Source organism: Phyllopteryx taeniolatus, chromosome 2, assembly GCF_024500385.1.
Source record: "Phyllopteryx taeniolatus isolate TA_2022b chromosome 2, UOR_Ptae_1.2, whole genome shotgun sequence".
Lineage (NCBI taxonomy): Eukaryota > Metazoa > Chordata > Actinopteri > Syngnathiformes > Syngnathidae > Phyllopteryx > Phyllopteryx taeniolatus.
The window spans coordinates 2847551-2874631 of record NC_084503.1 but is presented as its reverse complement, the minus strand read 5'-3'; the positions used below and the strand labels follow the sequence as shown (position 1 = coordinate 2874631).

Here is a 27081-nt window from a genome sequence, read left to right as displayed (position 1 = left end):
ATGCGATTCTTTTTATTTATTTTTTTTCTAGATTAGACGGAGAATTTTTTTTAGCGGCAGCAGCTTTTAGGCTGGCGCAAGACAACGTATTTACCGCAAATCATTCTTGGAGCAGACAATTTTAACCAATTCTCTTAGCTACGAGGATAAATTGAGAATACAGTATTGCTTTGACCTTCAATTTGTCCGTGACCATGCTCATACCTTAAAACACTCGCATTTTATATCTTTTTTCTCCCTTGAAATGCATGGAAATGTCCATCTGCTCCTGTTTACATTGGCCACAATCATAAGGTAGCATGTTTGTTTTTTTTTTAAACACATGTAATTCTCTTAGTTTCATTTTTGTAGGTTGACAAAGTCAAACTTGGAGTAGCAACAAACAGCTTGAAGGCTCTTACCTCAATTTTTTGCTCAAGTCAAATTAAATAAATTTGGGTCGGGTCACTAGTAAGTCAAGGCACCACAGTATATTGCATCTCCGAATCTGCTGTGTTACTGTCGTTATTAAGCCCCCGAGATCGTAATCAACCGGAGTTGTCTTTAGCTTTCTCGAATGACCTCGCGTTGTCATCTGTGGTGGTTGAAAAAGTAATGAGCCTATTTGGACAAAATAAGGAGTAGAAAGTACAGTTATGTTTTCAAATGTAGGGACTAAAAGTAAAAAGTTGTCCCCAAAAAAAAAATAAAAATGCAGTGCTCAAATACAGATAGCGGAAAATTCTACCCAAGTACAGCATCGGAGTTGAGTGAACCCCTGCTAAAATTACGAGTAATTGACGGCCACCCTAAAAGGTTTGTGATTGCCTATAGATGCCACAACACAGTGGCAAATCACTTTTCCGTGAGACAATAAGCCTGACCAAATGAAGCTTCTCACACTTCAATCATAGTTGCTTGGCCTTAAGATGTCACAAGAGGGCACCAAAGCTCTACTTTGACATCAGACATGGCTCTGTCCTGAGCACGAAACAGCAAATAGCAAATAACAGAGGACAGATACGATACTGCCGAACCGCAAATAATTTGACCCAAATATTTGAATGACCCAACAGTTTATTACACCATCGTATTGAATCATCACTGACCTACAATGACTATGACCTCTCTCCGTTTCACAAGCCGGGAATGCATTTCAAGAGTTGAAAACCACAAGTGTAGCAACATTAAGTGTGGAATGTTTCCAATATCTTCAGTGATAGACGAAAGGAGCTTCTTGAATGCAGTTGAGTTGAAGGCTCAGTGGTGGAACAGTCGGCGGTCGGTGTGCACCAGAGTGATGCCCTGCTCGTTGCAGGCGTTGATCACAATCTGGTCTGCGGCGGAACCCGACGGAGCCGCGATGTACTCGACGCCGCTCTGCAACGACACGGCAGTGAAGATGCGGAACACGGACGACGACCTGCGGGCGTTCGCTGCGCGTATTTACCCGTTTGGCGCGATCAATGTTATCTCGGAAGGGGAAGAAGGCGTCAGAGCTGACAGCCACCGCCTGCAAGGAGCTGATCCAGTTCTTCTTCTCGGTCTCCGAGAGCAGCTCAGGAACCGCCTCGTACATCGACTTCCACACGGCCAAATCTGGACCCTAATGAAACCACACAAGCATATCATCTGCTAACGGCTTTTGCAATCAGGAGTGGCCTATGTAACAAACTATATGAGCAATGGGACTGTTTGTTTAACCAATCAGATTTCAAATTCCTCCACGATGTCAGCATTTTTCCGTTTTCCGATTGGTTGGTCAGAGCAAAACTTGACATTAAAAAGAAAAAGAAACCATGTGCATGTAAAGCTGCTCATATTAATCATAAAATAATGATTGATCATTTTTGTATTTTATTATTTGAGTTCATTTAACAATTATTTGATCAAATAAACAAAATAAAATGCATGTGTTAAACATTTACATTCCGGTATGTACTGCATATTTATTCCTATTTTAAACTAAATCAACACAAATCACACAATAATTTGTACATTACTAAAAATGATACATGAATGAAAAAAGAATTCATATAATTTTATTTGCCAGTTTTGGGAGGGGGAAAAGCTAAATGAATACAATTAAAATGGTTTGGGCTCATTTTGTATTATATGAATTTTAAATCAATTATTTGATCAAATAAAAACATGTTAGTTATGTAAAATGTGAAATTGTTCAAAAGGAGCTAAATTATTAAATGAGATTTAAAAAAAAATATATTTTACATCAAATAATTTTGAAAAAAGAGCTAAAATAATGCCAAAAAATATTACAGGACTGTTGTGTGTCATCGTGTCATCAGCAGGTTGCAACAGAGATCAAAAGAGACTGGAAGAATCACAAAAAGGCAAACAGATGGACATCCTAGAAAATGTTCCTGATCGATTGTGAATTTTGCCGTTCAGCTCCTTAGAGAACAGTGACTTGTGCAAAAAGTACTTCAACATTGAACGGTCGAGAATGCCCAATGAAGTTCACCTGGAAAAGTTGTCGTGCATTGTCGGTTCATCTTGAAATTTCCCCCGAAATCCCAATATCCCGATCTTTTTGTAAGTACTTAGTGCATTTTATTATAAATTATAAATCAACAAATGCACACAAGTTTATTTTTGGAACATTTTAGCTATGAAGGACCTCATCCAGCTGTCATTTTTCAAAATCGAATGTTTGCCCACCACAGGTGTATCCCGGTATTTCTGTCTAAGTGGCTGTAATGCATTTCCAACCAAAGCATACCTCTCCAACGGTGTCACTGACATACTGGTCAATGGCGTTTGCCATCTCCGCTCGCTTCACGCCACTGCGGAACTTCATGGTCAGCACGCGAGGGTGGTGTCTGAGCCACCAGTTATCAGCTTTGTCGCCCGCCAGTCTGGTGCAGTGGATCCGAGACTGCTGTCCCGCACCGATCCCGATCACCTGGTAAACGAAACCCTCAGTAAGATTCAGCTCAACTGTTTGTTCGTTTTCTGTCTGGGAGTTACCTGGCCGTCTTTGGCATAGCACACCGAGTTGGATTGAGTGTACTTGACAGCGATGGTGGCCACAGTGAGATCACGTACGGCTGTCTCGGGCAGCTGGTGAACACGTTTGGATTGAATGATGTTAGCGGAGGTGGCGAACGTACTCACACTCTGGACATCGGTAAGAAAGAGGAGAGGATGTGGACTCACCGAGCCCTTGGACACCACGTTGCCGAAGAATTCCCGATTGATAAGCGCGCTGTTCCTTTTCTGTTTGAGATAGAGGCCAAACAACACTCGCACCTCAGTGTCATCCGGCTCGTAGTCGGGGTCCATCTACAGCCAGGATATACAAGGTCAAAATAATACAATGCACTGGCCACAACATTAGGTACACTTGCACGGTATAAAAACATCCAAGAGCTGCAATCGAGGTTTTCTGTAGCTAAACAAGGCCCATATTCTTTATCTTTTGCAAAGAACGACTAATATCACGGTGACTTGCTGAGAATCTGTGACCGGCTTTAGCTACAGCATCCGTATGTCTGTATTATACTGCCCCCAGGTGGCCAAGGCGTGCACACCAAAAGGAGCAGCACAATCTATTGATCTGAAGCAAATCAAAAGTTGTCAAAAACTGTTTCATTCTTTACATTCCACCTAATTAAGTCATTATTGTGTTTTTGATCAAATACAATATTATAGAGGGCTATTTTTCTGTAACGGATTAACGGTATTCATTTCTACGGGGAAAGACGATTTGAGCTACGAATGCTTTGAGTTACGAACGTGGTCTAAATCTCATAAGCTGCAGCGCTCATTAGGCAAGGTACCATAGGATCTTTGCAAATAACTTTTGGAAATGTCCTGAATTAACATTCAATCTCAGCAGATGGTGCATGTGTACGTCAGGTAGTTAATACCAATTTCAAAGAAAAATAGTGGATGTAGAAGAAGTCATCAGGCACCTGAAGCACGCAGTAATTCCCGTTTTTCTTTTTCGACAGGATCCTGAGTGCCTCGTCATCGTAACCTGGTGCGATTATCCCATCAGACACCTGAAAGGGACGCATACAACGTTTGGCTGGCATATTTATTTCAACACTAGGAGGGTGACCGTGTGGTTGTTTTTTTTTTTTTTTTACCTCTCTTGATATAATCTTGGCGGTGGGAACGTCACACACATCGGACACGGCGATGAAGTCGCCAAAAGAAGACATCCGGTCAGAACCTGAGAAAGACATTTTTTAAAAAAAATAGGGCTTCAAAATGGCTAACTCGATCCAAATCCATCGACAATATCTCACAAAAGTGAGTATACCACTCACGTTTTTGTAAATATTTTATCGTCTTTTTTTCATGAGGCAACACTTAAAGAAATTTACACTGTGCTACAAAGTAGACACCGTTCGAAAGATGACGCACTCCAAAGCCTCAACAGGTATTTTAAAAGGGAGAATAACTTTACACTGTTATACAAGATGGACACTGGAGCAAAATGTCATTTCTTCAGTGTTGTCCCATGAAAAGATACAATAAGGTATTTACAAAAAAACGTGATGGGCGGACTCGTATTTGTGAGCTACACAATCTGAGGTAGAAGTGAGATGTTCAAACCTCTCGCCCTGGCATAGGCGGTGGCCAGCGGGCTGAGATCCTTGAACATGTCGTGAACCGTGCACACCTTGGCCTCCTCTTCAGTCAGAGGAACTCCTACTGCAGCACCTGCGCACACACACAAAAAACAAAGATGAATTCTTGGATTTTCCACAGTAATTTCATCACATTAAAGACTGTTGCGCGTCTCTCCTTGTTACCGGCAGGGCTGACGTGCTTGAAGGACGCGGCAGCGGCCACGCCGAGGGCGCTCCTCAGTTCCCGGACCAGCTGCCACGCGTTCAGGGCGTCGCACAAGTTGATGAAGCCGGGAGAGCCGTTGACCACTGAGACAAAGTCAAACCGAATCAATGCAATCCAAAAGGGTTCTGGCTTCTGAAAATGTACAATTATATAATATGCAATATTAATAACATTTGGAAAAAGAAGCAGGAGAAGGTCGATTCGTATTCTCAAACCCAATTCATGGACAAAAATTCCCACCAACACACTCCAAAATATTAAAAAAGCAGTTATAGCTTCAAAACATTTGTGTTTGTAAAGAAGGTAGAAGTTGATTTTAATCAAGTAATTCCCTCCTGTTTTAACTGTATTAATTATAATTAATTTAATCATAATTATCAGCGACTGTATTTTTTTTTTATAATTTATTTCTATTGAATAATGAACAAGATGTAATTATGAACTTTTGCACCTATTTTATTATTTGATGAATAAAACAATTGTTTAATACATTAAATAGAACCTACCTACACAATGTACAATTGTTCATTTTACCATTTTAAATTTCATTTACAATAAATAAATTAACCAACTATTCAATAAAATAAAAAATTATAACTATTATAACTATATATAAGTGTTTATTTTACTGATATTTTTAACTTATTTTGAATGAATGAACCAATTATTTCATGAACAAATGTTGATAATTAGTTCTCATATTTTTACTTTATTATTTACAATAAATACTTGCATTTATTAATGAGGTGAAGACATAAAACAAACGCATTTAACCATGTTTAGGCTAAATGAATGCAACAAATATTACAGGGCTCTTGATTCCAAATGCTCGGTGGGCCGGATTAAAGAATGGAGAAATACGACGCAACATCCCTTTGGAGGGAGCGGAGGTGGTCGCGAAGAGGGCACCTTTGAGGGGGAGGGCCGAGTGCAGCGTGTAGAGCTGGGCGGGCGCTTGGTGCGGGTTCATGCCATAACGCAGGGGCAGCTGCGAAACGCCACGGCCGTACTGTCCACGGAAGTAATCCGCTATAGCGTCGTCATACTGGGCCGTGTGAGTGAAAGCCTAAGGAAAGTTCGAATTTGGAAGACATTAGTGCGGCAAACGGAAACAAAGCTGCAATCTTATCCGGTGCTACTATTAAAAAAATAAATAATAATAATAATAATAATAATAAAGCACTTAAACTTCGGTAAAGCCGTCAAATTACGAAAGTTTTTTTTCTTTTTTTACTTTAAGAGCCAGAGTCCTTCGTGTGTCCAAAGTGGTATCCTTGTCTTCTGCGCTCTCCATCTCCGTGGCAACCAGTGAATAATCAGCCGGGTCGCACACAATTGTGACCCGTGTGTGATTCTTAGCTGCCGCCCTCAGCAAAGTTACGCCACCTCATTGAGGGGAAAAAAATAAATACAAATAATAAATACCCAAAAAATTATTTTTCATTTCAAGCAATATAACATTTGGCTCGGTTCAGTTTGACATTACAAGCGTCACAAAACGTACGCACGACTCACCAATGTCAATCTGCTCCACAGCGTCTTCCGCTTGAACATCCGGGTTGGAGACAGTTTTGACAAACGGGTACAGGTTGCACACCACCACCCTTGAGAAGAGCACGGAGAAGAGCATTTTCACACTTTGCATAACGTGTAACGTATCGCCCACAATAAACGGGGGTTAGTCGTACCCACAGAAAACCCACACAGTCACGAGGAGAACATGATCAACTTCCGCAGGAATGCACAATTGCACGTGCTCATTAAATCCGAGCACCGAAGAGAGTAAACCAGGACGCCGATCAATAAGCTATCAGTGTTACTAATCGGATTCTCGTCTGGTGCATTGTTCACATCTAACAAGTCAGACGTCGTCAGAGCCCTCTTGACCCGACACAAACCAGTCACAAGGCGAGCACCAGTTGGAGCAGCACATTTCCAATTAACATGCTGCTAAAACTCAACCACATGTGCTTCCTGTTTCTAACCGTTAGAAAGTGCACATTGCACACAATGTGTTCAAATTACGAGCATGTGAAATAGTGATGTGTAATATTTCTCGAGGCTACTTGTGCTCTCACCTGACCAGGCTATAGCCCAGTTTATCCATGTCTGCGGCGTCACTGGCCGTCTTCCTGGCCAGGATACCGCCGTGGACTGCGGGATGGAGGGTCTTGACGCGGCCCCCCAGCATTTCTGGGTGTCCGGTAAGTTCCGAAACATCCCTGACAGACACACAGACACACGCACACACGCAAGCGCGCAAGCGCGCGCACGCACACACACACACACACACACACACACAGTGATAACTTGGTGCAGGAGAACACATACACCACAACGCAACATAGTTGCAAGGGCTACTATGGAAAGACCTTTGAGAATTTGGATATATAGCTGGATGTCCAGCTTAAGGTCCATGTACTAGTACGGTCTTCGTCCTCACTAGTAAGACCATTCAGCACAGTAGGAGAATCTAGGGCGCTAGTAGAACCACTGTGTGTCTTACCTGTAAAGTTTTTGGGAGTTTTTTCCTCCACTAATGCCGTCCACTAATGTATGACATTTAACACTAGTGAGACAACTTTGGCATAGTAGTGGGAAAACTCCAAGTTGCTAGTGAGGCTAAACTGTGCACTAGTTGACATGTGTGAGCTACTAGTACTACCAGTGAAACTCTAAACGTTAACAATGTAATAATGTCACTTGTCCTATTTGTAACACGCAGCTGTCAACTAATGCAGTTTTGACTCAACAGCAGAATAACTGTCTTGTTGTTACTACTACTACTAGAGGCACTTTTGTCCACTAGTATGCAATTAACAACTGGGGAATACCTGTGTGTTACTAATGTCCCCCCACTACTGAATGCGATTTCTGTACAATATTGGGAAAACTTTGGCTTGGAGTAGTTATCACAAAGCTTCTAGTGGGCATCAACGTAGTTTACTAGTCATTTTCATTCTGTACTAGTAGGCCAAAAGTGGCACTAATAGTGGGGGGTGGCGGCGTTACTACTAACAGTTACAGTGGTTGTACTAGTGCGCTGATTTGCCATACTAGTGAGGACAAAGAGCGTTCTAGTACATGGATGGACCTTAAGATAATGGAATAAATGCTCAAAGTGATATGATGTAGCGTACCTGACAGTCAATCCTGCATCCCGCAGGGCTTTGGCTGTCCCACCTGATGCTACCAGAGCCAAACCAACGTCCGCCAGCCTTTTGGCAAACTCCAGCAGTCCACTTTTATCTGACACGCTCAGCAGTGCTGCATTCCATACACGCACACACACACACAAACAAACAAACAAACAAACAAAACAGTGGGTTGTTTTCCACTCTCGCGGAAGTCAACAACATTTCGAGCGCACCGCGTTGGCAAATGTTAGCAAAGTTAGCACCACACCACGCGTAATGTTGGGAGAATAACTCCACACTTTTGACGAAAACTTCAACTGGGGATGCCGAAGACAACTCACCGAGTTCCGAGGAAGTCATTTTCACCGTCACGCTGTCGGCTCGCAGTTAGCACGGAGGTGAGCAAAACGTTCTTGTAACACGAACGGAATCCAATATTGAAAGGACCCTGAAAACGTTTTCCAATGCTTCTGTTCAACTCCTTTCTCATCATGTGCTTCCAAAAGTGCTAAGTCCCGCCCGTCGACGTCGGGCCGACCCGGGACGTCACACGAGCGCACCCAAGTGGCCTACGTCATTTTTACATCCAGGAAGTTCGATTCTTATTCTTATTCTTATTCTTATTCTTATTCTTATTCTTATTCTTATTCAAACAGTCCCAATCCAAAATCCACTATGGCCAAGACCAAAGAGCTGTCAAAGCACAACAAAAACAACATTGTAGACCCGCACCAGGCTGGGAAGACTGAATCTGCAATAAGTAAGCAGCTTGGTGTGAAGAAATCAACTGTGGGAGCAATTGTTTGAGAAAGGAAGACATGCAAGACCACTGATGATCTCCCTCGATCTGGGGCTCCACGCAAGATCTCACCCCGTGGGGTCAAAATGATCACAACAATGCTGCGCAAAAATCCTAGAACCACACAGGGGGGACCTAGTGAATGACCTGCAGAGAGCTGGGACCAAAGTAACAAAGGCTACCATCAGTAACGGACTACGCCACCAGGGACTCAAGTCCTGCAGTGCCGGACGTGTCACCCTGCTTAAGCCAGTACATGTCCAGGCCCGTCTGAAGTTTGCCAGAGAGCATTTGGATGATCCAGAAGAGGATTGGGACAATGTCATAAGGTCAGGTGAAACCAAAATAGAACTTTTAGAAAATCTTTGGAGGGAGTGGAAAGTCTGTGTTGCCCAGCGACAGCCCCAAAACATCACCGCTCTCGAGGAGATCTGCATGGAGGAATGGGCCACAATACCAGCAACAGTGTGTGAAAACCTTGTGAAGACTTACAGAAAACGTTTGACCTCTGTCATTGCCAACAAAGGGTGTAGAACAAAGTATTGAGATGAACTTTTGTTATTGACCAAATACTTAATTTCCACCATCATTTGCTAATAAATTCTTTAAAAATCAGACAATGTGATTTTCTGGATTTTTCTTCTTTTTTTCCTAGGATGAAAATGGCAGGCCTCTATCCTCTTTTTAAGTGGGAGAACTAAATACTAAATACTTTTTTCAATTTTTTTTTTGCCCGACTGTAAATAGATAGATTAGATAAAAACACAGTACACGCATACCAATACGTTAGGACAAATACTACTTCATAAATGAAATGAAATAAAGAATGGATATGAAGGTTGTCTATAGCATTTTTTAATTACGTGTATAATCTCCAAGAATGTATATTCTTAGGCTTTTCGTGGAAAAATCCGCAACACCTCCTTTTCACCACAAGGGGTCAGCTGTGAACACCTGTTGGTGTACAATATTAAATTCATGTCCACAACTTCGATGATTTGAGCATGCAGGGTCGACGTATACATTACTGAAGGATATTCATTATTATGATTTTTTTTTGGGGGGGGGGGGTGCGTTTTTGTCACGCGTTTTGAGTCGGATTGATGTGAATTTATGGCGCCCCTGCGTCACTCGGCGCCTGCTGTCCATTAGTAAAGTGACAAGACCCCTGCAGGAAACGTGTGATTACCTTAAGAGATCACACGATCTGTTCATATTCACCTAATGAGCTCCACATTTCGCTGATCGAGTCAACTGTGGGAAATATTGAGAGCGTTTCCGATTTATTAATCTAACAAAGTGGGAATTGGGGCCTTCTCGAGTTGAGTGATTCCATTGGGGTTTTTTTTTTTCGATTTTTCATCAGTCGGATTTAAAAAAAATAATAATAATAAAATAAAATGTGATGATGAATGGAGTCGTCAATAAAGCCTCAATAGATACATAAATCAATAATAAAATGCAATCAAATCAAATTTTAAAAAGTAAAAATTGGACTTCCTCAAATTAACACATGTTCAAGAAAATACAAATCGCACCAAAAAATAATCTCATATGGGTGAATTGGAATATTTACAACGGGCAATTAAAGGCAAATGAATGTCGTTCTGGTCTTTGAATCATGTCTACTATGTCAGTAAAAGAATCATAAATACATAAATCAGTAAAATACCATCAAAATAAGGGTGAATTAGAACATTTAGAACATCCAAAACGATGGCAAATGAATGGGAATCTATCTATCTATCTATCTATCTATCTATCTATCTATCTATGTAATGATTATTCCAATTCTAATGATATTGTTTCGGCGCATTGTGTCGTCAAGTGAAAATTCAAATGAGTGGAAAATCAACGCTGTTGCGCAATATTTGCTAAATGCGAACTATATATTGTGGGGGCGCGTTTTTCTTCTCGTTGGACCCCTGTGACATCATTCTTCCTCTTCATTAACTTAATTATGTGGCTATCGGTTTAAGTGCGATCTAAGAGCTTTTGAACAAATTAAAGCCGGAATTAGGAACCGTCTATCACCATCTACGTGGAAATACGCGTGATTGATGTCACGCCATTTTTTTATATTCGTTTTTATAGATTTATTGTCTTCATACACGCAGATGGAATAATCATGTGTGTGTGTGGGGGGGGGGGACTATAGTGCATAGACACTAATTGCATTATACTGTATTAAGTGGCAAAAAAAAAAAAAAAGCCCGTTCCCGGTTACGCAATATCACGGGAATAAGTAAATAAATAAATCCTCGCTTTACGATTGACTCGACATGCGACATTATGCGAACCGAACGAACGAATCAGTTTGCGCACAGGCGTGAACATACGTCAGCACGCTGCACGCTAAGTTACCGCCGTGTGGACTGTGTTTCCATAAATTGATGCTTTCGAAGTGTATTTCGAGTATACATCGAATGCGTCGCGTTAATTCATGTCCTCGTACTGATTAGAACCCCACAAAGGGAAATTAAGAGCGTACAGTGTGTTGAGACGGTGTGACATACCTGTAGCAGGTGACAAAGTACATTGCAGCGTCGCCACAATTAAAGCCAAATGAAACAATACCTACATTTTAAATGTGATCAACTGATCAGCTTTATTTCCTGAGGTTTTTGTTTTTTTTTCACAAATGCTGGAAGCCCCCCCCCCACTCAAAAAAAAAAAATAATAATAATAATTCCAGTTGACCTGTTTACAAAAAAACATGCATAAAGATCTCAAGTACTATTCTATTCCATTTCATGTGCAGCATCTGAATGTGCCGTATAGCTTAATTAATGCAGATCTTTTGAAGAGTGACACATTCATTGATGTCAACGGAAAGAATAATAAGCAATTTACAGAGTTCATTTTTGAAAGTAAACTACAATAAATATGTGAAGTCTAATCACAGGCCCTTCCGCTCCACTTGTCAATAGATAAGTCAAATGTATTTATTTAGAACATGATCAACACGTCAAACATTTTTTTTTTATATATATAGTTAAAACCACAAACGAGCGTCAGATAAATACATGTGATTCATTTGTTTGTTGGAACAAATCAAATCAATTCAATTCATTTCCACATAGCACAAAGTCAAAAACGCTTGAGAAGTAAGACAGGCGGAAGGTGCAACATCACATTGAAAATGAACAAAATAAGATGCGTCTTAAGATGTGCTGCCAAAGCTTGTGTGCGCCTTTTGGAAGTTACAGCACCATTTATACAGAACCTTTCCACGTACTTCTATACACGACGTGTTATCTTACATGACATGATCACGTGAGTTGAGAAGGTGGCGACAAGGTGGCCTGAAGGTGAGGCGCTGCTGCTGCTGATGATGATGATGGGAGTACTTTGATGATATTGAATCACAATGTGGTTGTCATTTTAGAAATCAACATTTGCATACTGTCTGGGTACAAATTTGACTCATTTTCACAGCAATGAAAAGAATTGTGGTGACACCCCCCCCCAAGAGGGAGACATTCACCAGGAGCGTGTTACCTTCAAGGGAGGCGCAAGAAGATGAAAGCGCCACAATGAGTTGTTGGCTTCAAAGGGAGTGGTTGGCTGTTCGATGCGAAAACACTCAGCTTGTATGTGGAGACGAAAGTGACATAACTGGTTCTCATTTCCTCGTCTTGTTATTTACCCCATCTCCACAAAATGTCATTCACTCACACCAAAATTTAATGATGTTTTTTTTTTATTTTTTTTTATTTTCCTAAAGTGACCCACAAACACACACAAAAAAAAATAAAAATTTAAAAACGTTAATCTTTTGGACAGATCCTACAAAGTTTCAAACAGTCCAGAAAACTTTCTGTGTTTTGTTGCTGCCACATTTGGTCATTGAAGGGTTATGGGGGGAATGTCAAAAAGTCCAAGTCGAGTGTACTGTAATGTGTATTTTCATGGGGCACTTGGAGGAACTTGAAAGAGTCCAGAGAACTGTTTGCGTTTCCACCGCATTGGCACCGTTTTCCGCAGAAACATGCACCTGTAGGCGTTGGAAGACTCATGGGCAATCTCGAAACAGTGAAAGAGTAAAATAGCTTAAGAATGATGCGGCATACCGAACGTAAGCGAACATAACAGAGGTCAGAGGGCGTGACCTGTACATTTGGTACATTCAATTAATCATCCATTTCTGAATGTCAGAGAGGCTATTCAAATATTTTGAAAAGATCTCGTGGACAATCATTACGAGGCTATTCTTGGCCCGGGGGGGGGGGGGGGGGGGGGGGTCGTAATTGCTGATCGTATTTAAGAGTTAAGCACAAATGTCGTCTCACAGTCCCGCCACCATCTTCCTGTCTCCTCCTCCAGTTTTCACTCCCTCCAGCTCGTCTTCAGAGAAAGGACTGTGGGGGTTGAAGCCCACGTCGGCGCTGCGCTGCAAGAAGTCCATGGGCATCCCGACGCGGTTCCCCATCACCACCGAAAAACCGTGCTGGGTTTCTTCCTCCTCTTCCTCTTCCTCCTCCTCCTCCTCCTCTTCTTCATCACCATCCTCCAAAAGTAGATCCACACCTCCGTCCTCCGGATTCCCGCGCCGAGGCCTTTTCTCACCGGGTTTGTTGCCGGCTGTTTTTCCGCCAGCGGCTTCAGACTGGCCCGAAGCGCTGGCCTGCTCCTTGGCCTTCCGACTCCGCTTCCACTTCATTCTCCGGTTTTGGAACCAGATCTTGACCTGTCCACAGAGCCCAAAGATAATAGACGTTTTACTTAGAATATTGAACAATCGTGTGCGTAGACATACACACAATTCTCTTTTAAGTAAATGCCATTTTCTAAACTTAATCAGGAATTGTATTGACAAGGATCCTTTATGGAATTATATTGTGCCCTTTCTCTATATACTGTTTGGATAAAGTTGACTTTCTCAAATATGTAATTTGTTCCATTTTCTTTGAATTATGTATGAAGTTTATTATGTTAACAAATAAAAAACAAAAAAAAAGAAAAAACTATGTAATATGAGTGAAATGTGTTGTGTATCCGCGAGATGCCTGCATGTGTGTGATCTTGGTCGTTTGTGTGTGGTGTGCAACAGAAAAAGATATATGGCAGAGTATAAATTGAATTTTCCTTTGATTTGTAATTGGTATAATAAATTAATACTCGACAACGCACTGTGTAGAAATGATGGGTGAATGCTGAAAAGCCGATGCAGATCTAAAATGCTCTGGAATTTATTGAAATGTTGAAATGTAGAAGGTGGGACTGGAAATGAGGGGGGGGGGGGGGGGGGGAGAAAAAAAAAACGCTTCCAAGATGTCCTGAAATTTGTGAATCTTTTGAACTTTGAATGACTTTAATCCGATGAGAAATGTGGAAAGTGGAGCATGGCGAAAAAATGCCGGCAACAAATTTTGGTGTAGAATAACGTCTTCAGCAGTCACACATTTCAAATTAGGACGTTGGGGGTGGGGGCTTCTCGCTTACTTGCGTTTCCGTCAGCATAAGGGAGGTGGCCACTTCGAAGCGTTTGGGTCTGGACAGGTACTTGTTGAGTTTGAACTGGTTCTCCAGCTCCAGCAGCTGCTGACTGGTGAAGGCCGTGCGAGGCCTCCGGCACTTTCCCAACAGACCAGACTGGGGGCCTGCTGAGGGAGCACACTTACAATCACTATTACAGCCATTTGAAATCCACTGAGGTCCCATGCGGCAGGATTCATTACAGTCATAATGTTCTAATTTTTATTACAACATCATATTTTTTTATAGGCTTTTAATAGAGATGTTCAAACTTTTCCTCCAAGGCATGGATCCAGAAAATTCAGAGGATGCAAAGGCCACTTTGACACGTTTCAATGTGGTCAACTCTATCCACCAAGCAATTATATACAGTATTGTTTTTATCAATGAGGCGTAACTCATAGTCATACTCTCTCATGGTCAGAGGCTGGCTGTAATGCCTGGAGTGTGGAGTTTTCCTGAGACACGTGAATGCAATAGAAATCCATTCCGAAAATATATCACACTTTAAATGTGTAATTAACTTACGTACCGGATGCCGAAGTTAATCATCGCCAGTGAGACGTGAGCACCGCGGATGTGCACACCACTCAACTAAGCATGTGATTTTTTTTAATTCTGTATGAAAAAAAATCCAATAAAAGTAATTTATTCAAAATACTGTGCTTATGACTGAATGCATGTTTGGAGGTCTATCATAAAAAAGTGTTTGAGCCAGCTGTTGGTTATCAGTGGTACCTCGCAAACCAGCTTGCGCTCCAACCGAAAGAGTCCCTTGCATGATGATGATATTTTTCACAAATTAATATGATCCAATATGTTGACATTCAGCCATCGGCGTAATGTGGTAGGGACACATTACGGCCGTTGGGCAGTCGGTGAGCGTATACGGGCCGGGTGTGTTAACATTAACATTAACACTACCGTTGTTGGGGTTTAAGTGTTTATCAAAACACTTACACACCTTAAACACTTATATGTTATATATATATATATATATATATATATATATATATATATATATATATAGAATAAATGCAAATGTAACTAACTTCAAAGTTCAATACAATGCAACTGTACTTTGGCAGCGATTCTTTCGCGTACCACTAGAGGAAGCCTAAGTAACACGAGTAGTGCAAGTACCACACTTTGAGAATCACTTCTCTAAATAAAAGCATTTTTTTGTCATAGAAGTAGACATAGTGTTTGTCAGATTTGTGGAAAATATGGGGGATGTGGTTGTCTCACCTTCTCCCGAGTTTTTCGACGGCCACACTTTTCACACCGACGCACCCGACAATCGTTGCGGGCCGTGTCAAATGTTATTTTTAGTATACGCCGTGGGCCGCTAAAAACGGATTGTGGTCCACAAATAGTTTCTGCACCATAGTTTGGATATCACTGATATGGCGGCACTCTGCGGTCGTCGTTAACTATAAGGCTTTACTCCAGTTTATTGTTGACGGGCAACACAGCAGAAGCAGGCCATAAAAACGCAAGCGTGCCATTAACTTAATGAAAATCCAATGACGGCTTTGGGACATTATTGATAAACTACAAGATGTTTTAGGCGTTTGTTTATTAGTTTCTTCGCCAGATAGAGACAATTTTCATTGGTTTGTGCTTTATAGAGACACATAAGGGGGAAAAACAAAAATATGAGAACCGGCAGTAAAGCGGGGATTGTATGGATATGTTACTGTGTCTCTTTGATAGAAAAGTTAAAAATGTACAAAAATAAAAAGCTAGCCAGCCGTTGCCTTGATATTTATACGATTGAAATAATGTGCTCCCATAGTTTTGCTAGCCTTGTGAACTGAGTACCAAAAATGCTAAATTAGCTAATGATAACGCTGAAAAAAAACCTTACTTGAACGTATTTTTTCTTAGATTTGACAGAAAAGTTTTCAATGCCACAGATGGGGAATATCTTGTTTCTCCGAATTAGTTGTGTCATCACTGTTAATGCTTACCTGTGCCACATTCCTCCATAGCGCTGCTTTTAATTGAATCATGAAGTAAATCCAGTAGAGTACATTTGTTAAGCAGAGCTCAGTTGTATTTTACTTTAAAGTTTAAATACATTTGGATTTAATGTGGACGTCATTTCGTTTAACGTCATGATCTCCTGATTTCAACTGAAGCTCATCAAAGGTATGCTCAGAAGTAAAATTGCAAATGGTCAATTTAATGCTACTGACAAATGATATGTCCTATGATATCCAAAGTTTTCGTTCCACTAGTGGAACGAGAAAGAATCACTGAATTTAATGTTCAATCTTTATATAAATGTTAAGGTGGGACCCAATCCAGTACAGTACATTTGTTGAGGACAGTTCAGTTGTATTTAACTTGTAATTAGAACACATTTGGATTTAATCTTTTAAAAGTCTTTATTTTCAAACATTTACTCAGAATTAATTTTAATATACATTTAAATTGAAGTATTATTTAAGTGGCCCATAGTATTTTTTCTCTCCAATCTTCAAACTCAGTGTTAATATCCACACTGTGCATTATGTCCAAGTGCAAGAAATAAAACCTCTGTCCAGTTTTTTTTTTTTTTTTTTTAAATGAACCCTTAGGCCTACTAGCTACCGTATTTTAAGGTTGCTTATTATGGTAATACTCGGTTGTTAAACGTTTGACAACCGGTGCATTAAGAAATGTTATCATATTATCAATGTTGACAATTTTTGAGAGGTAGAAAAATTCCACCCACTTTTTTTTTAAAATTTATTTTTCTTTCCCCCAATCCCCAATAAAAGGATGCATTTAAAAAAGACTCACCGCTGTAATCTGTCAATCTTGGCATCATAATCCCAGCCCGGATCCAGTGCTCCGGGGGCATCGAGCCCGCCATGGCGGCGGCCGCCTTCAGGTACTCCGGGTAGGCGTGAGTCAGCTGCGTAAAGCCGCTGTAGGCGAAGGCAGGGTGCTGGGCGCCCAAAGCCGACAACGGGTACATGGGTGCCGGGTACATGCCCGGCAGGGCAGCCTGGTGCACGGAAGCCAGTCCCGGGTGCGCGAGGTTGAGAACGCTCGCTTTGGGGATTCTTCCTGACGCGTGGAGCTGCGCGGCGGCCCGAGGGGACGGCGCGTCCCCGCGGCGGCAGGCCACGGGGCTCCCCGCCGGGCTGTCGCAACTCAGGCCCGGGGACACGTCTCGGCTGGCCCGGTTGGGCTCGTCTGCGAGCAGGGCGTCGATGCGAAAGTTTTTCGATTTCTCCATGACCAGTTGGAAGGAAGTCAACAAGTTTAGTGGGTGCACACCTGCGGAGCGCATTCGCTACCTAGATACTCGACATTGCACGCAACTCCTGCAGTCGGCATCATTGTTTGCCCACATGGGCTTGCACGTCGAGTTTATTGCGTGCGTCTACCGGGACGGGCGCACGTCCGTCTTCCATCTAAATTCCACACACTCCCTCCCTCCATTTATCCATCTCTCCATCTCGCCATCCCTGCGGGCCGGGCTGGGGTGTGGTGTGGTGGGATTGGCTCTGACGGGCCTCTAATCAGCTAATTACCCGCTCGTTTCCCCCCCTCCCCGAAAAGTCCAACCCTTGTCCCGCCTGCAAACACCTTCAACTGCATCAAAGCTTGCTGGGCTACATTAGAAGATGACTCAACATCGTTAGGACCATGATCTGCCTTAGATATAGAACTTGGGCTGTCAGATCTTGCACGCTAAATGGCCACAACCCCATGCTCATACAGTCGGCCTTTAAGTAGCAAAATGAAAGAAATGTCATTTAAATAAGGCTCATGTTTCAATGAAACGGACAGTATTCTGCACTCGAAATCCCGGCGCTTCTCCTTCACATTTCTAAAGCAATTCGAAGCAATCAAACCTGAAAAGAGTCGCAAAATTAGGGACGTGCGGAATTACTTTCCACATTCCAAAAATTCCCACTTTCCCCCAGAATTCCAATAAAAATCCTCAAATGAACCGATTTACTCTCCAGGTTTGATGGTGATGCAAACATCTTGAGTGTGAAAATATTGCCGATTGGCGGACGCAACGAAGAAAGTACACCGTTGCTCAGTATTTAAATCATTTATATTAACATCTCGCTTCATTCGAGAGGCCGTCCGAGCTGCCGTTAAAGTTTATGACCTAGAATTGCACACAAACCATATAAAAGCATAGTAACTCGACGCAAGAGGCAAGAAGTTAATTGTCCCTCAGCTTGATGTGAACTAATGCCATTTTAAACAGAAGAAAGTAGCAGGAGCATCTGTTAAATGAGACTTTTGGAACTCGCGAGGACCGTTTGCAATACACGGTAGTCGGAAGTCGAAATCGTCAAATTATGCATCAGAAAGAGTCTGTGGGTTTTCAATCATTCAATTGAGCGCAAACATGAAGCGTATGTTTCAATTGCAGTTGTATAATTGAACTTAACGTTAAAGAAAACCAAACAAAAAAGAACGTTTGATCTAATTTTTTAAAATGTCCTTCTTCTATTCGGGTGTTACAAAGTTTTTGTTCACCTAAGATATTCTGAGTCCAATTTAACCCGGGACCACTAAAAAGGATTGCAAATTGACAGGTTTGTGTTCAATCAAGCAAAATGGCGGTATAGTTGCAATTTCGAAACCGCAAAAGTGTACTTGCTATAAATGTGTTTATCTTTATGGCACAGGGGTAACGGTGTTCCTTGAAACAATTCCGAGAACTGTCAGTTTTCTCGCCACGTTAGCACCAGAAACGCGCAACCGAACGCACCGATGCATAGTACACTCTTTCTCACACGAGGTTCCATCTTTCTCCCGGGTCATGAGTTACGAGGGGAGTCGACCTCGAGAAAATTGAAGCTTTGAGCAAGTCCGCCCACCTCCCTCCGCCATCTATCTCTCCCCCCCCCCCCCCCCCCCCCGTTTTGCCATTGTAGCATCACGTCGCTCGCCCTCTGCTCCCTATCAGCAAATTACCTCCTTGCTGCTCAAACATTGGTCATTTGCTGCAAGGAATTCCATGCGCCTCGCAACGTCTTCCTCCCCAAAGGCCCCATTGGCTTGCTTGCACCATTTGGAAGTTGTTCGAATGGGCGGAGCGGGGCGCCAATCTTCTCCGGCACCCAAATGAAATTGAATCAGAGGCTGTCAAGGCTCCTCTGCTTCCAGTGTCAATTGCATTTCCAAGGGAGCCAATGGCTGATCAGGGTTGCAAGATGCTATAAATCAGCGGCAAACTTTTTTTTACACCACGTACCACCGAAACAAAAAATACTTCACACTCCAAGTCACACCATCATGACAAACATTCAAATAGTAGGCCTATGTGTTCGTTAAAACCGCAAGCGAAGTTTGATTCCGACAATGAATATTTGACATTATTATGTAATAGTACGCTCTTTGTCCTCACTAGTAAGACAACTGAGCGCACTAGTAGAATGACAAGAATGCACTGGTTGTACGGCTGTCTGACTAGCAAAGTTTTCCTCACGAGTAGGAACAGTTTCCTCAGACTAGTAGGACTACTACTGTAAATGTTACTAGTGAGGGAACATCACAGTCTTTGACAACTGCGTGCTACTAGTGACAAAATTCTACATCATCATCTACATCTAGCTTCACTAGTAGTACTAGTGGCATGTGGGTGTCAACTAGTCCACAGTTTTGCCTCAGTAGCAAGTTAGCCACATGTAGTTGTCGTACTAGCGTTCCAAGGTTGTGCCACTTAGTGTGCAGAAATGTGATACAGTTGTAGAAGAAAAACATTTGCAGAAGGACACAGTCGTTCTGCTTGAGCGCCCAAATTATTCCGCTAGTGCACTGAATTGTCTTACTAGTGAGGACGAAGAGCATACTAGTACATGCACCTGACGACGGATATCGGTTAATGCCCAAACGGCTTTCCGCATGGTCTGCACATAATCGTACTGAACTATTGGCTAACAGTCCCCGCAATGATTTTCATCACCTTATCTGCAAAAACATTGCACTTAACTAAAGATAGCGAACGAGCGAGTCCAGTGGTTATATAGCCTTGTGGCCTCACAACAAGGAGGTCTCAGGTTCAAATCCAGGTGACTGCCATTGCCGTGCAGTGTTTGATCTACAACACTGAGCTGCCTTTCTCGGGAAGGATTCCAGGCTATTTTTCGCCCTCTTTTTTTCTTAGATTACGTTCACATTTCTTTTAATTCCTCCTTAATGTTGGTCTCTGTATTTGTTTTTACTTTGTTGGTCCTTCCGTGTGTGGTGTCAAGCAACTATATTCAAGTGAGGGGCTTCATTTAGACAGGCTATAGCCCTATTGGGTTGAAAAGTAGTGCTTTGGTGCCAGCATCGTGCCAAAGAACTATGTTGAAATGAGGGCAGGAGCTTCATTTAGCCCTGTCTAAAGAAAAGTATTGCTTTGGCGCTATCTTGGTGCCAAGGAACTCTGTTGAAGTAATGGTCTTCATTTAGACAGGCCGTAGCGCTGTCGAGTAGAAAAGTAGCGCTTTGGTGTCATCTTGGGGCCAAGGAACTATGTTAAAATGAGAGGAGGAGCTTCATTTTTGACAGGGCATAGCCCTGTCTAATTGAAAGGTAGTGCTTTGCCACCATCGATAGGCAATTATAAACCTCAATTGATTTGTTGTCATTTCCAGTCAGCTGAAACGCAATTTCCTCGTGTACCAGGGAGCATTTATTTATTTGTTTGAAGAGGCAAGATATTCCCTCAAGCTCACCAGCTTGTTGTGTTCAAAATCTGGAGAGAAAAAAACACATAAGTGAGGTGTACCTTTTCATGTCAGAGAGCCAATATAGTCCAACTGGGTTTAAATGATAGTAATGTGATTTAGTAGTGATCCCTTTCAAAGGTCAGAGTTAGCCACTGTGCGGTAAAAACACATTCATAATCATTATCAAACATGGCTGTGCACCTTTTCACTGGGAGCTCCGTTTTGACATCTTAAATCGCTCATTACATCCTTTCGTTCCACTTTTACACATGCCCTCTTGAACTCTGCGCACAACTCCGTCTACGCGCACACACCCATTACACCGTGAGAACGAGATCGGTTCAAAGAGACGCCGGCGCTACAAAGCCGCAGTTTATCGAAGTAAGTCTACAGTAAACGTTGCCGCCAGCACAAGTTTACTGAAACATTACAGAGCCTATCAGCAATTACAGGCTGATTTTTCAATCATTACCGCAGCACAGAGATAGTGTGACCTGCCCTAGCGCTGATCCCGGTTTGCTTTCCAACCGTCTGACTTCTCCTTCTCGCAGCAAAATTGCTAGGTTATTCATCCGATCCATTTAACGGGAAAAAAAGACACAGTAGAATTAATTACAGCTATGTCGCAGATTTTCAAGCAGTTGTTTTTTTTTCTTCTCTCAGTTGGATAAATTGCCCGTAGGTGTGACTGTGAGTGCGAATGGTTGTTTGTTTTTATGTGCCCTGCGGTTGGCTTGCAACCGGTTCAGGGTGTACCGCGCCATCCCGCCCGAAGATAGCTGGGATAGGCTCCGGCAGCCCGCGACCCGAGTGAGGATAAGCTGTAAAGAAAATGGACGAATGGATGGCTTTTACAGTAGGAATCTCAAGTTCTGCATCTTAAGTGTAGTACCACGTTGTGCCACAACATGCCGGGGCAGCATTTAGCTCTACTGGATGCAGATGAAGCGCAATTAAGAGCAAGAAGAAGATGCAGAGAAGGTCCCAAATTAATCTGCAGTAATAGTCGAGGTTCCCACAGAGCAGGGAGAATACTGTACATATCTGTACATATGCACATTAAGTTGAATGTCTTGTATTTGTTATTTGTTGTATTACAGTTAAAAAACTACATAGATTTCAATAATAATACTTGAAGTCGTCTCCTGATATAGTGTCAGAATGTGAAACAATCATTTTAAAGTGTACCCCTATTGCACTAAATAATGTGACACTGCCCCCTACAAGTTAGCTACGCACTTTTACTTAGCCCCTTTTGCTATTGTTCTCCATGGGAGTTGAGAGCGCCATCGCGGCCAGGGAAATTTCTCGTTTGTTTTCAGTTTCAAGTTTATTCAGGTTTTTTAACTTAATCCGGTGTCATTTTAATTTGTGTAATGTGATGCCTTAAGGCCCCGTTTTGACCGGAAGAACTGTTCTGTGCTGGCTTTGTCAGGTAACGCAATTAAAGAAGCGCAACTCCAAAGAAACTCTGGGGTACGCCATTCAACCGTACACAACGCAAAAGTCAAAACCCTCTGTTTACATACATGCCTTTGAGTATTGTTGCTGCCCCGTGCGTGTTTAAGTAGCAGCTGTTTGAATGTTTCAAATGACGGTATCATCAATGTTAATTTCAGTTTCGTATTACACGTTAGCATTAAGCTAGTAGACTTTCGTTAGGCAAAATGATACGGTTTGACTGAACCTTTGGATGTTTAAATATACAATGCTTGAATTGTCATTTGCCAATTATAACAATGCAACATTCAACAGAGCATTGAAGCATTCAGCCTGCAGCTTCCCCCCCCCCCCCTCCCAGAAGGTCTGCAGCACATCAGCCAATCATCTGGACGGCGGGTGTGATAAATGAAGCTTGTCCACAATGGCCTTCCTGTGCAGTGACAAGCAGCTCGCCGTCCTCCGGGTAATTAGACTAATTCCAACAAAGTTAAAGGCAGGCAATAAATCAGCTTGCTTTTTTTGCCAGACCTTGAGTTCAAATTGAATGTTGTCCCATTGAGGAGATAAAGGTAATAGACCTCCTTTCCTCCTCATTGTACCTTTTCGCCATTATTTATTAACCAATATTGAGCTTTGCCATATGACATCCCAGCCCTGCTTCACAGTCACGTCCCTCAAATCAGGTTGAAGTCAACGGTTTGAAGAGCTGCTGGGTAGCAAAAGAGTAGGAAAATCTCACAGGGAATTTCTCCTCATACTGGCAAAGGATTCAGTATGTAAAAGTAATCCTTGAGAGTGCCCCAACTTACAAGTTTTTGATTTCTCACTTTGCGTTGCGAGCAAAAGACTGAGGTTAAAATCGAGCTTCAGATACACGGTTTGAGTTAAGTGAAAAAATATTTCAGAATGGCACAACTAGTCAAACCCACAAATACAAAAGCAGAACACTCGCAAGGTGTTGCTCTAGGCAAAAGGTCACGCAATATAACCGAGTACTGTTACATTGTCTGTCTAAATGTGTTGCTACACCATTTGCGTTCAATCCACTGCTTGAAGCTTTTTAGCACTGCAACATAGATGCTATTTAGAATTAGCATTAAGATAACAGAATGACAGGTTAAGCTATGTGGTTCGTTTAAATACACGAGTTGTAATTCTCTTGGTTTTATGTTTAGCGTGACAGTAAACCTCATCCGGGATTGGCTTTTTGGAAGAATTTGTCAATGTTTGCCAAAGTGAAAATGGATCCGAGCTTCCCTTTGGAATGAAAACAGCTTCCATTCTTCTGGTGAGACCTTTGGGAGTTCTTAGTGTGTCTGTGGGAATTTCCATGTCCTCGCTCACAATCTATGTTTATGTTCATGCCAAAGGTGTCTTATGGAGTTGAGGTCAGGGTTCTCTAGTTCTTTCTTCCACATCAAACTTATCAGAGCATGCCTTTATGGACCTTGCTGTGTGCAGCTAAATGACCTAATGTCAATTCTTCCAGTTAGGCTCCTGAAATGAACGCCTGTTATTATTATTTGGACCGTGTGACGGTGTGCACCGAATGTTGTGGGCCATAACATACTGTCAGTGGTTGTTAATGTAATAACAGGTGACATGAGGCTAAAAAAAAGTTTCAACAAACTACAAAAGTGGCTGAACTGATAAATGAGTACAGGTTTCGAGCTTATCTCAATTGGGGAATTCCAACAATGTGGCTTTAAAAAAAACAAAAAAAAACCTTTTCTGAACAGCTCACCTGTTTATTTTTTCCACCCTGGAAACAAAAGCTTCCTTTCAACATAAGCCAGTACAATGTGTGCATATGACCACTTAATGGGTCCTTCCAGCTAACTGCCCTGTTTTACTACAACGCTCACAAGGACCCCATTGTGCATTGATGTGGGAGATAGTTTATCAGTTGCAACAAAGCATCATTACTTTCACCTTGCTATCTCTCCCAGTGTCTTTACAGAGCATTACCCGGCCACTTAAGAGAATATTCAGCGGCATCAAGCACTTTGAAAATCTCCGCCAGGTAGATAGTTGCGCTTCTTGATGCTTTCTGCAGAACATTTTTTCAATTGCAACCGCCCCCCCCCCCCCCCCCCCCCACCATGGATTTTTAAGTAATCTACACTGAAAATACAAAAACATGCACTCATTGTGTAAATTATAGTTGCTCCAAGACAGAAAAAGAGTGCCTCTTCACATGCAGTACATGAATCTTCTTCTTTTCCTTTCGGCTTGTCCTGTTAGGGGTCGCCACAGCGCCTCATCCTTTTCCATGTAAGCCTATCTCCTGCATCCTCCTCTTGAACACCAACTGCCCTCATGTCTTCCCTTACGACATCCATCAACCTTCTCTTTGGTCTTCCTCTAGCTCTCTTGCCTGGTAGCTCCATCCTCATCATCCTTCTACCAATATACTCACTATTTCTCCTCTGGACGTGTCCAAACCATCCAAGTCTGCCCTCTCTGACTTTTTCTCCAAAACATCGAACCTTAGCTGTCCCTCTGATGAGCTCATTTCTAATTTTATCCAACCTGGTCACTCCGAGACCGAACCTCAACATCTTCATTTCCGCCACCTCCAGCTCTGCTTCCTGTTGTCTCTTCAGTGCCACTGTTTCTAATCTGTCCATCATGGCTGGCCTCACCACTGTTTTATAAACTTTGCCCTTCATCCTAGCAGAGACTCTTCTGTCACACAAGACACCTGACACCTTCCTCCAACTGTTGCAACCTGCTTGGACCCGTTTCTTGACTTCCTGACCACACTCACCATTGCTCTGGACAGTTGACCCCAAGTATTTCAAGTCCTCCACCTTTGCTATCGCTTCTCCCTGTAACCTCACTCTTCCCTCACCGCCCCTCTCATTCATGCACATATATTCTGTCTTACTTCGGCTAATCTTCATTCCTCTGCTTTCCAGTGCATGCCTCCATCTTTCTAACTGTTCCTTCAGCTGCTCCCTGCTTTCACTGCAGGTTACAATGTCAACTGCAAACATCATGGTCCACGGGGATTCCAGTCTAACCTCATCTGTCAGCCTATCCATCACCACTGCAAACAGGAAGGGGCTCAGGGCTGATCCCTGATGCAGTCCCACGTCCACCTTAAATTCTTCTGTCACACCGACAGCACACCTCACCGCTGTTCTGCTGCCCTCGTACATGTCCTGTATTATTCTAACATACTTCTCTGCCACTCCAGACGTCCGCATGCAGTACCACAGTTCCTCTCTGGGTACTCTGTCATAGGCTTTCTCTAGATCTACAAAGACACAATGTAGCTCCTTCTGACCTTCTCTGTACTTTTCAATCAACATCCTGAAGGCAAATAATGCATCTGTGGTACTCTTTCTAGGCATGAAACCATACTGTTGCTCGCAAATACTCACCTGTCCTGAGTCTAGCCTCCACTACTCTTTCCCATAACTTCATTGTGTGGCTCATCAACTTTATTCCTCTATAGTTGCCACAGCTCTGCACATCACCCTTGTTCTTAAAAATGGGCACCAGTACACTTTTCCTCCATTCCTCAGGCATCTTCTCACGCACTAGAATTCTATTGAATAAGCTGGTCAAAAACTCCACAGCCACCTCTCCTAGATGCTTCCATACCTCCACATGAATGTCATCAGGACCAACTGCCTTTCCATTTTTCATCCTCTTTAATGCCTTTCTAACTTCCCCCTTACTAATCATTGCCACTTCCTTTTCCACCACACTTGCCTCTTCTACTCTCCCTTCTCTCTCATTTCCTCATTCATCAACTCCTCAAAGTATTCTTTCCATCTAGCTAGCACACTGCTGGCACAAGTCAACATATTTCCATCTCTATCCTTAATCACCCTAACCTGCTGCACATCCTTCCCATCTCTATCCCTCTGTCTGGCCAACCTGGAAAGATCCTTTTCTCCTTCTTTAGTATCCAACCTGCCATACATGTCATCATATGCCTCTTATTTGGCCTTTTCCACCTCTACCTTTGCCCTGTGTCGCATCTCACTGTATTCCTTTCGCCTCTCCTCGGTCCTCTCAGTGTCCCACTTCTTCTTAGCTAACCTTTTTCCTTGTATGATTTCCTGTACTGTGAGGTTCTACCACCAAGTCTCCTTCTCTCCTTTCCTGCCAGAAGGTAGACCAAGTACTCTTCTGCCTGCCTCGCTGATCACCTTGGCTGCAGTGGTCCAGTCTTCTGGAAGCTCCTCCTGTCCACCGAGAGCCTGTCTCACCTCTTCCCGAAAAGCTGCACGACACTCGTCCTGTCTCAGCTTCCACCACATGGTTCTCTGCTCTGCCTTTGCCTTCATAATCTTCCTCCCCACATTTACATTGATAAGTGAAATTCTCCTTTTATTAATCAGGTTGACAGAAGCAGTCAGCATTCTTGGCCACTGGCTTAGGGTGTTCGGCTCTCAATTCTGAGGTTTGAGGTTTGAATCCGGGATCCGGCCTTCCTGCGTGGAGTTTGCACGTTCTCCCCGACCTACGCCGGCTTCCTCCCACATGCAAATAACATGTTTACTTGGCGAATTGAAGACTCTAATTGGTGTGTAAATATAAATTGTAATTCAATCTAACAGCGTTGGTTACGCATATCAGAAAAATACATTATCAAAGGTTTTCTTTTTTTATTATATTGTTAAGTTTGTTTTTGGTCAGTTAGCATAGAAGCTAACACAGCGACCATAGCAGCTAACATTAGCGTCAATTTGCAACCCTGTTACTGTAAGTAATCCTAAAA

General features: G+C 42.5%; 2 protein-coding genes across 3 annotated transcripts; both read right to left on the bottom strand.

Moving 5' to 3' along the window:
- Positions 1–1038: 1038 nt before the first annotated feature.
- atic (5-aminoimidazole-4-carboxamide ribonucleotide formyltransferase/IMP cyclohydrolase) lies at positions 1039–8456 on the bottom strand. The gene is made up of 15 exons (XM_061753023.1): positions 8285–8456; positions 7947–8073; positions 6885–7028; positions 6322–6410; positions 6041–6192; positions 5716–5872; positions 4764–4889; positions 4564–4671; positions 4092–4177; positions 3915–4004; positions 3157–3282; positions 2968–3060; positions 2720–2902; positions 1430–1585; positions 1039–1359 (listed from the first exon to the last, which is right to left on the bottom strand). Exons 1-15 carry the CDS (start codon positions 8301–8303, stop codon positions 1240–1242), a joined length of 1776 nt encoding a protein of 591 aa, XP_061609007.1. The 5' UTR covers positions 8304–8456; the 3' UTR covers positions 1039–1239.
- A 2942-nt stretch (positions 8457–11398) lies between these two features.
- Positions 11399–24419, bottom strand: mnx2b (motor neuron and pancreas homeobox 2b). 2 transcript variants are annotated; one of them, XM_061752992.1, is made up of 3 exons: positions 17011–24419; positions 14188–14348; positions 11399–13432 (listed from the first exon to the last, which is right to left on the bottom strand). In XM_061752992.1, exons 1-3 carry the CDS (start codon positions 17504–17506, stop codon positions 13031–13033), a joined length of 1059 nt encoding a protein of 352 aa, XP_061608976.1. In that variant the 5' UTR covers positions 17507–24419; the 3' UTR covers positions 11399–13030. The 2 variants fall into 2 exon arrangements, with proteins under 2 accessions (XP_061608976.1, XP_061608977.1); XM_061752993.1 differs by having other exon boundaries at positions 14188–14345.
- Between the last annotated feature and the right edge of the window lie 2662 nt (positions 24420–27081).

What these genes read in the sequence shown, in the direction of transcription:
- atic (XM_061753023.1), bottom strand. An exon ending in CAAGCACGTCAGCCCTGCCG is followed by an intron (nt 4,672 to 4,763) that starts GTAACAAGGAGA and finishes GTGTGTGCGCAG; the next exon opens with GTGCTGCAGTAGGAGTTCCT. An exon ending in CGCCTATGCCAGGGCGAGAG is followed by an intron (nt 4,178 to 4,563) that starts GTTTGAACATCT and finishes TGTCTTTCTCAG; the next exon opens with GTTCTGACCGGATGTCTTCT.
- mnx2b (XM_061752992.1), bottom strand. Translation starts at nt 17,506, where the DNA reads ATGCGCTCCGCAGGTGTGCACCCACTAAACTTGTTGACTTCCTTCCAA. An exon ending in AAGATTGACAGATTACAGCG is followed by an intron (nt 14,349 to 17,010) that starts GTGAGTCTTTTT and finishes GTGCTCCCTCAG; the next exon opens with CAGGCCCCCAGTCTGGTCTG. An exon ending in TTATGCTGACGGAAACGCAA is followed by an intron (nt 13,433 to 14,187) that starts GTAAGCGAGAAG and finishes CTCTGTGGACAG; the next exon opens with GTCAAGATCTGGTTCCAAAA.